The sequence below is a fragment of the Benincasa hispida genome, chromosome 2 (assembly GCF_027475165.1).
Source record: "Benincasa hispida cultivar pf3 chromosome 2, pf3_genome.v1.1, whole genome shotgun sequence".
Lineage (NCBI taxonomy): Eukaryota > Viridiplantae > Streptophyta > Magnoliopsida > Cucurbitales > Cucurbitaceae > Benincasa > Benincasa hispida.
The window spans coordinates 8,546,650-8,558,989 of NC_143479.1; the positions used below are offsets into that span (position 1 = coordinate 8,546,650).

Sequence of the window (12,340 nt, forward strand, 5' to 3'; positions counted from 1 at the left end):
AATACTTAATCGCCCTTATAATTAATTAAGTTCAACATTAGTAATTTTAATATATTTTAATAAATAATATATTATATAAAAATAAAAAATAGATAAAAATATGATATATTAGTAAAAATACTAGAAAAAGTTTTGTAAATATGATGTGCTAATAATACAGGAAGTAATAAAAATTAATCACAATAAATAATTAGCCGACTATAAATAATCGATAATAAACATATATTTACGGTGAATGATCAAATTTAAATTAATATCAATAAATAGTTACTTGTTTATTAAAACAATAAGTTAGTATTATCGAAAAATGATTTTTTGTACTAATAAATATTGTTGACTAATAAATTAATAATTTAGGTAAAAAAAAATAATAACATTAGTTTATTAAATTTTTATTGTAAAAATAAGTTAAATAAATATTTATATTCTTTTTGTTAAATTAATATTAATTAATTAACTATATTTCAAGTAAAATTATATATAAAATGAAAGATAGAGAGGAAAAAAGAAAAAAACCGTTTTGAAAGAGAATAAAAAACCTTTGTCCTGAAAATAATTTATTCTTGGTCAAACAATAAATTCAAACGGAGTTATATTTCAATATTTTAAATATTATATTTGAGAGGAATTTTGAAAATGGTCAAAATCTTAAAATTGCATTTTTCCATTGTAAAATCAAATCTTATATTGATTTTGGATGTTAGCAAACTAAAAATGGCTTTTATGGATATATCAGAATCTAAGTAGAAGAAAAGTCATATATTCTTGGGTATGAGAATATTTTTAATATAAATTATAAGTAAATAAGTAACGAAACTTTTTTTCTTTTTTTTTTGGATAGGGGGGCATTCAAACTATATATATTATATTATATTATTTTAGAATAAAGTTATCCTAACGCTATATATAGTCATAAAAGAAATCTTCGTCTTTATCAAGATTGAAATATGTACAATTATATTATTTGAGTATTTAGTTGTTTTTTTTATCATATTGTTTCCTATAATTGCGCTCAAGTTTATTTGCAAGATTTGTATTTTAAAATTTCATTTTATTCAATTTTTATTCCTTTCTTTATCTATTTATTTTTCAAAAAATGTAAATCCTTACAATTATTTATTTAAAGTAACATAGATTTGTTAGCTGATTTGTTAAATATATCTCGTTTCTCACATTCTTTTTCTATAGTTCTATTACTTTTCAATGTTTAGAGGATAGAAATAAGGAGACAACCTTTTAATCTAGAGGTTGAGATTTCCAACTTAGATTTCTATGATTTTTCTCTCAAATGTTTTTTTTAACAATATTTTTAGTTAGTTGAATGTTTATTTAATTTATATACTTTTAAATGACTAGGTTCCCAATCTTATCAATAACTTAAAAAAATTAGAGAAATCAACTTAAAACAATTTTGAAAATTAGAACCAATGATAAACTTTTTAATATATATGATTAAATAAATACAATTTTTTGTGTGACAAACATAGCTCAATTTGTTAATTTATAGTGTTATCCTTGAAACAAATTTGACAAATTTCAAAATACTAGTATAAACATAATTCAACTAATCAAACCAATCCACTTCGATTGAAAAAAAAAGAAAAGAAAAGAGAGTTCAATTTGACCTGCCACCTTCATGTTAGATGAACCAAATAAAAAATTCGTAATAATTTATTCTAAAAATAAAGTATAGTTTATAAATTGAATTCCACTATTAAAGCGAGCCGCCACAACAATTCATAATTTTGTTTCCTTTTAACTATTTGTCCCTTTCTCCCCCCTCCCTCATTTCCCACTAACTTCATATTTCTTTTAAATTTGTTATTAAAACAATATATATATATATATATATGGGAAATTTTTAAGAATAAAAAAATAAGAAAAACTATTTATACAAATTAATAAAATTTAATCTTTTTTAATAGAGATTGAAAAAAATCTAATATAAATAAATAAAAGTCTTATCATTGATACTATAGTGATTAAAATCGGTATAAATGAAGTTTATCATTGACACTAATACAAATCTGTCACTGATATATTTATTAGTATTTTTTTATTATTTCGGTAAATAATTTGATATTTTTTTTATCGATAAAATTTTACCTCATATATATATTTTGTGTGTGATTATCGTCCACATGATTCCATCTCCTTGCCTTGCACGTGACTATTTGAAGAAAATTCCATTTTTTTTTGAAAAAAATATTTGAAGAAAAGAAACTAGAGAGTAATTAGAAAGAAAAGAAGGATAGTGTTTGTTTACGGGGAAAATTAGAGAGAAAATCAGAGCGGAATTTGGATAAATTCTCAAGATTTTCAACCTCAACTCTTGTTCATCAATTTCAATTTCCTAACTTTTTATGGTCAATAAAACATCAATTTCCCTCTCTTCCTCTTCACATTCAATTCCCTTCCGCTTCTCTCGTTTCTTCATCATCATCATCATCTTCTTCTTCTTCTTCTCCGATCCCACATTCCAATTCTTTCGCCTGCCATCTCTTCTCTGATTTCTTAATCTTTTCTCTTTTCAATTTCATATTTTTTCCCTCGTTTTTCTCCACCCCATTTGATCTCATTCCCTCTCGATCTCCTTTTCTCCCTCCTTTTTTACGATGTGATTCTTACGTTCTCAGCCCGCCCAGAAGAAATTCACGGCTGGCTTTGATTAATTTTGTCCATCTTCTTCACTTTTTCAAGGGTTTCCTTCCTCGATTGGATTCTCGAGCAACAATGGTGTCCGCATCGGCTCGTCAGAAGAACATGCACTCCCTTCTTGTAGCCAATCTCACGAAGCTAACGATTCCTTCTTCTTCTTCTGCTTCTTCTCCTCCTTCATCTGCCGCCGCTGCCGTTCATGACTTTGATTTCAACGATGTATTTGGCCCTACAAATCCCTCTCCTTCATCTTTTCCCGGGGACCCACAACACCATGAACAACAACAACCAGTGGTAATTCATAACAGATCTCACTCATTTGTGGGTCCTTCTCCTCGTTTAACTCCCCCAGCTTCCCTTCCTTTTTTCCGAGAAGTTGATTCACAGAGCGAAGGGGAGGAAGAGGGAGAAGAAGATGGCCTGGAAATCTCAACGACTCGCAATGGAGCTCAAGAAGAGAAGAAATTGGTGGGTGAAACTGAAAATTGCGGTGGAGAAAATGTACAGGGGAAGATTGGTGTTGGGGATTTTGATATTCTTCGTGTTGTGGGAAAAGGGGCATTTGGGAAGGTCTTTTTGGTGAGGAAGAAAGGGAATTGTAAAGGAAATGGTTCTGATAGTGATGGGATTTATGCTATGAAAGTGATGAGAAAGGATACCATCATAAAGAAGAATCACGTGGACTATATGAAGGCCGAGAGAGATATTCTCACAAAAGTTGCTCATCCTTTCATTGTTCAGCTCCGTTACTCTTTCCAGGTACTAAAATTTTCTCCTCCTTCTGTTCCTTGAGTATTAGTGATAGGCTATGAGAAATTAGAGCTGAACAAATCTCTCTGTGTGAATTTGCTAAGTAGTTTCTCTTTGTGTCATGATTTGATAGACTAAGTGTTGTATTTGCAGACCAAATCAAAACTTTATTTGATTCTTGATTTCATAAATGGGGGACATCTCTTTTTCCATCTGTACAGGCAGGGGATCTTCAGGTACAATCTTCAACCTTGGTTAAAAGATTTGAATTCTCTTACCAATCATGATACTATACGAACTCCATTTGATCTGAATCATGGGTCCCTTTTAATTAGTGAGGATCAGGCTAGGGTCTATGCAGCTGAGATCGTATCAGCTGTTTCACATCTTCACAACTGCGGTATTGTGCACCGTGATCTCAAGCCGGAGAACATTCTTATGGATGCTGATGGACATGTAATGTCAAGCTTACTTGTACAAATGATAGATATCTTGTAGTGGCTAATGAGTTTCTTGCTGTATTCCTGAACCCTTAATGTTTATACAGGTAGTACTTACTGATTTTGGACTGGCCAAGGAAATTGATGAATTCAGTCGGTCGAATTCGTTGTGTGGAACGACGGAATACATGGCTCCCGAAATCTTACTTTCTAAAGGCCACAACAAAGATGCTGATTGGTGGAGCGTTGGAGTCCTCTTGTATGAAATGCTTAGTGGCCAGGTACATGAAATTCAGCCATTCCTTTCCTAAGAATGGATAAACTGCATTTGTAATTGCAAGAATTATAGGAAACTAAACCTCATTTGTGATGCTAGGCATTCTTTTGAGTTTAAAAACTGAGAATTCAGTGAAGGGACTAGAGTCCTATGCTGCTTAAGTTGATTCATTTTTGTCCAACTGATCTGCCTTTGGTTGCTAAGTTCAGTTCGTCGTTGTTACTGTTTTTCTTTTCAACTATTTGCAGCCACCATTCACACACGCCAATAGAAAGAAGCTTCAAGAAAGAATAATCAAAGAGAAAGTGAAGCTTCCACCGTTCCTGAGCACTGAAGCTCACTCTTTGCTCAGAGGGGTAAACGAAGAACTCCATTTTTCATCTGTTATCTTTATTTTTTACGATGATAACAGGAATTGTTGTTCTTCACAGCTGCTACAAAAGGAGCCTTCTAAAAGATTAGGTAGTGGACCCAAGGGTGGGGACGAGATAAAAAACCATAAATGGTTTCGACCCGTGAACTGGAAGAAATTGGAATGTAGGGAGCTGCAGCCAAAGTTCAAGCCGGATGTCAATGGAAACGACTGCACAGCAAATTTCGATCATTGTTGGACAGCGATGCCCCCGGATGATTCACCAGCTCCGACGCCAACAGATAATGGACACTTCCAGGGATATAGTTATGTTGCTCCGAACCCTTGGCTTTCATCATCTGGATAGAATTGCTGGGCATAGTGTTCTCAATATACTGGTAAATGCAACTGTACATGAGTCCTATACTGCCATTAAATTATTGCTGGTTTCACGCTCAGTGACTTTGCAATCTTTCAGATACTTTCAAACGTTATTTGTGTTGATTCAATGTGGCTTCTTCTAGACTTCCACTTCTCTCTGTCTTCTCACCTGTGATCAATAGTATTGGATTTGAAGTCAATTTCTTTACAAATACTCTCTTATCAAGTGTTAATTAAAGTTGATTTATACTTTGGTTCCTCATTATTGTTTGTTTGAATTCATCAAATTGAAAACTTGCATTTGTTGCATCACATCACATAAACAGAGTTGATAGAACTTGTAATCCATGTTTCTAAAACAGGCTTCTGGAATATACTGAGTTTCATTAGAATGCTATTACCTATACTTTTCAAAGATTGATGTTGTCTTTCTTTGTTTGTCCTCACGTCAGATAGTATATTTTTCTAATAGGTTCATTCTTTTTATCACAGCAATTCCCTCGTGGGGAGTAAATTATTGTGTATTGGATGATGAAAAGTAGGTAATTCTTGAGATAAAAGTTCAAATTTTTGTTTAATAAAACTTCATAAATAGTTCATACCTTAGGACTAGATTTTAATTAAATTTATAGTTTCTGAAATTATATAGATCCAATCACAAATAAAAATATTATGATAAATGCAATCGGAATTTGGTGATCAAAGAAAGATAAGATTCGAAACAATAAATTAAAGCCAAAGAAAAATAAACACAACATCACAGCTCATGCATACATAAAACTAAATAAATGAATAGATTCCCTAGAAAGCAATATCCCAACATTTTTATTTCATTTTCAATATAGACTGGAACGATAAAAAAAAGTCATAGAAGGTACAATTAAAAATTGTCAAAGATAACAAGATAGGATTTTAAAGTACAGGAAGATAGACAATGGCACATGCAAAAAGAAGTATCAAAGGCTGTGGGGATTTCATTATATATTCAATACGGTTCTACCACTAATTAAATTAAATGTTTTAAATGTCCACCAAATCAACCTGAACGACATGATAGTGGGAGTTACAATTATACACCCTTAAATTTATACTCTCGTTTTCTACCTGGGTTCAATTTTGTAAGTTCGAGGACTCAATTTAAAGATGCAATTACAATTATCATGGTTTTTGCAAGTTATTTCAAACATCGACCACCATTTAATCCTTATGACAAAGATCAAAATAAAACTAAAATGAACTAAAGTTTTAAAACTAAAATGAACTAAAGTTTTAAAAACCAACTCGTTAAGACATCAATATACAAATTGACCTAGGCTTTCTATGGCAATTGAACAAAATGATTATAAACTTAATAAAGAGAGTTATGGAAATGAAAGAACACTGAATCTATTACATAAATGTTCACATCCAATAAAGGCTGTGGAAGATAAGAGGAAGAAAATCCAAACCACATATACAATAGAAGGCCCCAAATACCACACCGTATTATCAGAGAGAGAGAGATACTTAAAACGACGCGACACAGACACACAACAGAGACATTAGTGATTCCTTTCACAAAGGTTGACAAAAATTAATGGTAGATACAGAAAAACAAGGGAAATTTTGCCCCCTTTTCCCCCTTCTTTCATAATATTGCAACAACCACCACCCATTTTATCCAACTTGGATATTCTTTCCTTCAAACTAAAAGCAAAACCCACAATAGACCAGACCCACCAAAATACAGTCATTTCTAACAGAGAATAGTGTGTCATTATTTTCAGTCAGTACCATCTACCGACAGCAACAGCAAATCATCAAGAATCTAGATTACATAGATGCCATCAAAAAACATGAAGCAATCCATTTTTTTAGGATCAGATTCAGTCATTTAATAACTTCCGTCGTCTCTAAGCCCCATTTTTCTCTAATTGTTAATAACTTCTTCCTCTCAGATCCGTAAATTTTCATTAAGCTGCACTTATGATGGCATCACCATTATTGAAACTTGGTATGGATTGGAAAGTTGAATGTCTTGATGAAGCATCTATCTGGTCAGATGTTAAGGAAAGGCGAAGAGATAAAGTTGATGATGACGATGACGACTCCATTGTTGAGGTTGGAATTTGATTAGAGGAAAAGATCGAATCCGCAAGACCGAGCTTTAGTGATCCATCATTTTCTGTGTTTATTTCTCTAGGACCACACTTTCCCATTAGATTCTTGGTTGGAGTGGCTAATGGTGTTGGCCCAAACGAAAGTGGCAAAGTTTGTACTATTGGGATTACATTGTTATTAGAAATTTCAGGTAAGGTTGATGGCGTAAAGGAATGGGATTGAGAGGGAATTTCTTGAGGCTGCACCGACTCTTCAACCATTGGAGCAGCCGTGACCTAACAACAGCAAAGGAAAAGAAAAAAAAAAAAATCAGAGTTTATCTTGAAATTCAAACTTTTTGGGGTTAGTGAGAGACAGATAGAGATTTTGAGTTTCATAAGTCAAGCCTTTCAATGGTCAAATAAACAGCAGAAGCTAGAAAAATCTAAATGATTTAAGCAATTTGGTCTTTTAAAGGTCAACCTCTGCCTAAGAAAATGCAAGACTAAAATAGAACCTAGATCCATCATCATAAAGAGTAATTCGTCATGCATTACATCAACCAACAAGCTAATTAGTTAAGTAATCCAGCCAGTTGAGTTCTAATCAACAACCACGTTAAAACTTGATCGTTGAAAAATTAGGGACTAGGATTCTTATACCAGTAATCAGATTCAAAAATCAAACAAATGGCATATAGTTATTGGATAGTAAGTATTAGTGAGTTACAGTGTCCGTCGTGATATCGAAAAGACTAGATCTACGGCGACGGCGGTTTAGATTGCTCCGGCGAAGAAAGTACTTCTGAGCGTGGCTAGCGACCTGAGTTGGGGTGCGAGTCTTAACAAAGTTCCTAGAGATTCCTCTCCAATCCCCCTTCCCTACTTGTTGTAGTCCAATTAAAAACAGCTTGTGTTCTTCCTCAGTCCAAGGCACACCTATTTTTCACCCACACAAGAAATTTGTCAACACAAACACAGAAATTCAAAAGGCAAACTCCAGTTTCTTTTCGTACGTTCCGATCATAAGACAGAGCTACTCTACTACAATTAAACAGATCGGAAAATTGAATCTAAAAAAACAAGAGGAATCAGGGGAAAAAAAGAACCAGAAACTAGAGGAGATTAAAACGAATCAATAAGAGAGACAGAAATCGAAGGCGATCGGAGATCCGATGCCCATCGAACCTCGCTTGCGCTCACGTTCGCGGTTCCCCCGAGCGTTGGGAACAGCATCATCCGCAGAGGCATAACCAGCGGCAACATCGTCTTTGTTATTGACGGAAACGAGGTCGTTCTTGTTGTCGTTTGCGATTATATCGGCAGCGTCGTGAGGTTGTTCATACTGCGACAGATTGTTCAGACTGACGCTCTTCCTCATCGAATCCACCACCACTCTGACACCAAACAACATGATCTCACCTGGACCACCGCCACCGGTCTCAGCGGCGGCGGATTCGTTGACGGCGGCAGTGGTGCTCCGCATGATCAGATGAAGACGACGGCAACGGAGAAAGGGTTTGGAAAAGCATACAAGTGGAGAGGGAAACGTGGCTGATATGGAAGAGGAAGGATATTGCAGAGAGAAGCATGTGTGTATATATAGAAGAAGGAGAACAAAATGATGACACGCGCGGCACGTGGAGGTCGGTGCAGACACGCCTCAGGATAAAACGTGGTAATTTTATTTTTATATATTTCTCGGGTTAATCAGAGTCAATTTTTCTCCTTTAATTATAAATTCTATTCCGTCCAATTTTAAAATAATTTATTGACTTCTTAACTTATGATGGTCTAAATACTTTGCCATACCTTACCTCAAAATAAATAAATAATAATAATAAAAAAATAAAAAATAAAATTATATCGTTGGTTTTATTATTTTGGTCCTTATTTTATTAAAATGTTTATTTTTATCTATGTACTTTTATTTTGTTATTTTAGTCTCTATACATTTAAAATTTTTATTTTATTCATTGTAGGACGAAAATAAATATTTTGAAAGAATATAGACTAAAATTTAGTAAAATTAAAGATATAAGGATTAAAATTAATCTTTTATAAGTAAACCGATGTTAGACTCACTATATTAGTCAAGTCAATATGAAGATGACTTTACAGTAATTAATATGGGTTTCGTGTTCCACATTTACTGTGCTAAACAAAAATGTGCCATAAATTAGTTAACACTATACTCAAATTTGCAAGTAGTGTTACTATTATTTTGAACTAAATTTTGTTTATAATATTATTTTCGTATTTGTGCTAACCTAACTTTTTTATTTATTAATTAATATCAACAGAGTTCATTCAGTTAAAAATATATTATAACTTTGATCAAATGTTCAAAGTTGGAATCCACGTGTCACACTGGTTCAAAGAAATAAAATCCATATTTAACATATTATTTAACTCAAATAAAGTAATTGATATAAGGTAGAAAATAGTAAAATGGATTATAAAGATGGGGAGGGAGGGCGAACACGTGCCATAGAATATACAGAAAATAGAGAAATTAAAAGAAGCGGTAAGCGTCATCAAGTTAGATGTTTATTTAATTATAAAGAAATTAATTTATTTTAGTATTAATGTCAATTGGTATCTATTTTTATAACTTTCAATATCAATTCCCACATTTTAATCATTTTTTTAGTACTAACAAATTATGTAAATGAAGTTTCTAAGTTCACTCTTCTTATAATTTAATTTACTAATTTCAAAGGTATTTTTTTTCAATTATGATAATAATATACGAGGTTAATAACGGATATCAAATATAATTATTGGAGTGTTAGCTTCACCTTGTATTAATGTGGTCAGTTATTATTTTTCAGTAAGATTAACATAATTAATAAGAACCATGGACGAGTTTGAATTTAATTCAAAAGGTATGATTTAACGTAAAAAAAAGGTGTTAAAAATACTTTCAATTTTACAATCGTTGTAGACAATTTGATCTTTATTAGTGTCCAAATTTCCCAATTTTGACGGTAGAGGTCTAAAATAGATACCTAAAATCCAAGTATGATCCAACGAGTTCGAGAATGACATGATTTTTTTTAACAAAAAAAAAAAAATGAACGAAAAGAAATCTATAATACAACTTAACAACTTTTTATTGGCAAGCATGAACATAAGTCAACTGATTTAGGCTTGCATATGGTTCAATACATAATAATATAACTAAAACTTTTAGAAGTATAGGAATATTTGGTCTAATTCATAATAATAAACGTCTAGTATTAGATAAAATAAAAACTGTTAAACCAAACATAATTCAATGGACATATAATATGTGATAACGATAAAAAACGATGTGATTTAAATCCTTATAAATCAAAATCATCAAACTTAAAAATAATAACAGTAGGTCAAATTACAAATTCGTTAAAATTTCTGCACCATTCTAACTTATTGTTTTTCTCTAAAATTGTACTCTTTCTCTAATTGTGTTTCTCTCTCTTAATACTTTATTCTTTCCTTACTAAATATTTGTCTCCTTGATTTTTTTTTTCAATTGTCATTCTCTTCTTAATTTTTTTTTACACCTTTTCAATATATCATCAAAATTTAGATTGATTTATTATATACTAACAAACTTTTTTTTCCAATATTTCAATACTATTATCAAAATATACTTGAGAATATCAAGATGAAGTTCAATAAATAGGAAGGACAACTCAAAATATATTATAAATCGAACATAACTCAATGGACATATAATATGGGACAACGATAAAAAAAAATTATGTGATTTAGATCCTAAAAAATCAAAATTATCAAACTTAAAAGATAATAACAATGGGTCAAATTACAAATTCATTCAAATTTATGTATCATTCACTTCTTTTCTTTCTAAAATTATACTCTTTTTCTAACTGTGTTTCTCTCTTAATAATTTATTCTTTCCTTATCAAATATTTCTCTCTAAAACTTTTTTTATTGTGTCATTTTCTTATTAACTTTTTTTTTTATTTTTTTATTTTTCCATCAAATTTAAACTGATTTACTACATTTCAACAAACTTTTTTCCCCAATGTTCCAATATTAATCTCAAAATATACTTGAAAAGATCAAGATGAAATTTAATAAATAGGAAGGATACATGGCAAATATTTTTTTTCCACGGGCTATATAACAATATCAAGTTAGAGAAATTGGTGAAGGGTATAAAATTTTGGAGAGAAGTTAAAAGAACGTACATGAAAAAATTGTATGGATTTTCTTCCACTCCAAAGAACTTCAAAAAAAACCTGAAAACTATTTTAAATAATGTAAAAATAATGAGTCATTATATAATACCACCACACAATTTTGATACTTCATAACAAAGCACATATGTTAGAATTCTTAAGTCATAAACAATTAGACAAAAATGAAACTAAACATAAAAAAGGAAGAGGTTCATGAAAACAACATGCGAAAATGCATCAATGAATCAATCATTCCAGTTGATTTAGTTTGCATTTTTTTTATATAGACACTTATGATATTTTTTTTTTCAAATTTTATGGTCTTTCAAAATTTTATATAATTTTTACAACTTTATACATAGATGGTAACTCATACACAAATGAATGCACCGATTCAATGTGTAACCACCTCCATCGAACAAGTACTTCCCATCAATATCAAGTGTACACTTAAAAAAACATTTACATTCGAACAGTCACGTCCCATTAATAAAGAATAAAATAAATATGTTCAAATAATGCAGGGACAAAAAAAATTCAAGATTCTCTACTTATAACTCATTTTATATATAGTATAGATAGATGTATTTTTATTAGTTAAATAAACTACTTTATTTAAAAATCTGCAATTCTCAAAATAATTGATTTTAAACCCAAAAAATAGCGGTAAATAATACAAATCATATAAGAATCTCAGTATGTTACATCTTACATTATATAGATCCAAAAATGAAAAATGTTTAATTTTCGATATAATAACTAAATTTAAAATGGTACTATCATTATTAGACAAATTTACCTGGAATCTTTTTTATTATTTTTTATTATTATTATTATTATTTTTTTGGGTTACAGATGAAACACTAAAAATTACATTATTTAGAATCCACTACAAGAAGATATTTTTTTTCATAACAACTGTAAGGTCGTAAAAAACAAAAGACAAACGTCACTTGTTATATTTATGTATATATGGAGATGCAAGTTGTGATTGAAATGGGGAAAAATATCTTGCATACAAATCAAAATTAGTCAAATCGATTCGATTAATCAATTTGAGGTAGAATTTTTTTTTTTTGTATGTTCAATCTTTTATAATTGAAGTTTAAAAATTTTAAAAAAAGGGGTCAATTCTGATGGATTTAAGTGAGTTAAATTACAAATTTGGTCTTCGTAATTTATAAAATGTTAAATTTGGACTCCTGTAGTTA

At 30.8% G+C, this 12,340-nt stretch overlaps 2 protein-coding genes across 2 annotated transcripts; one reads left to right on the plus strand and one right to left on the minus strand.

Moving 5' to 3' along the window:
* Positions 1-2,141: 2,141 nt before the first annotated feature.
* LOC120070555 (serine/threonine-protein kinase AtPK1/AtPK6-like) lies at positions 2,142-5,120 on the plus strand. Its single transcript, XM_039022348.2, has 6 exons — positions 2,142-3,417; positions 3,562-3,644; positions 3,744-3,864; positions 3,956-4,129; positions 4,374-4,481; positions 4,557-5,120. Exons 1-6 carry the CDS (start codon positions 2,734-2,736, stop codon positions 4,842-4,844), a joined length of 1,458 nt encoding a protein of 485 aa, XP_038878276.1. The 5' UTR covers positions 2,142-2,733; the 3' UTR covers positions 4,845-5,120.
* Positions 5,121-6,228: 1,108 nt separating this feature from the next.
* LOC120070556 (transcription factor MYB1R1-like) lies at positions 6,229-8,648 on the minus strand. Its single transcript, XM_039022349.2, has 3 exons — positions 8,125-8,648; positions 7,667-7,875; positions 6,229-7,233 (listed from the first exon to the last, which is right to left on the minus strand). The coding sequence occupies exons 1-3, from the start codon at positions 8,420-8,422 to the stop codon at positions 6,811-6,813; spliced, it is 930 nt and encodes a 309-aa protein (XP_038878277.1). The 5' UTR covers positions 8,423-8,648; the 3' UTR covers positions 6,229-6,810.
* Between the last annotated feature and the right edge of the window lie 3,692 nt (positions 8,649-12,340).

Bases quoted from the DNA above. Each gene is read 5' to 3' on its own strand.
- LOC120070556 (XM_039022349.2), bottom strand. From the start codon at position 8,422: ATGCGGAGCACCACTGCCGCCGTCAACGAATCCGCCGCCGCTGAGACC. The intron at 7,876-8,124 runs GTTCGATGGGCA...GGTGAAAAATAG, and splicing joins CGAACGTGAGCGCAAGCGAG to GTGTGCCTTGGACTGAGGAA. The intron at 7,234-7,666 runs GTAACTCACTAA...TGCTGTTGTTAG, and splicing joins TCGATATCACGACGGACACT to GTCACGGCTGCTCCAATGGT.
- LOC120070555 (XM_039022348.2), top strand. From the start codon at position 2,734: ATGGTGTCCGCATCGGCTCGTCAGAAGAACATGCACTCCCTTCTTGTA. The intron at 3,645-3,743 runs GTACAATCTTCA...CCTTTTAATTAG, and splicing joins TACAGGCAGGGGATCTTCAG to TGAGGATCAGGCTAGGGTCT. The intron at 4,130-4,373 runs GTACATGAAATT...AACTATTTGCAG, and splicing joins ATGAAATGCTTAGTGGCCAG to CCACCATTCACACACGCCAA.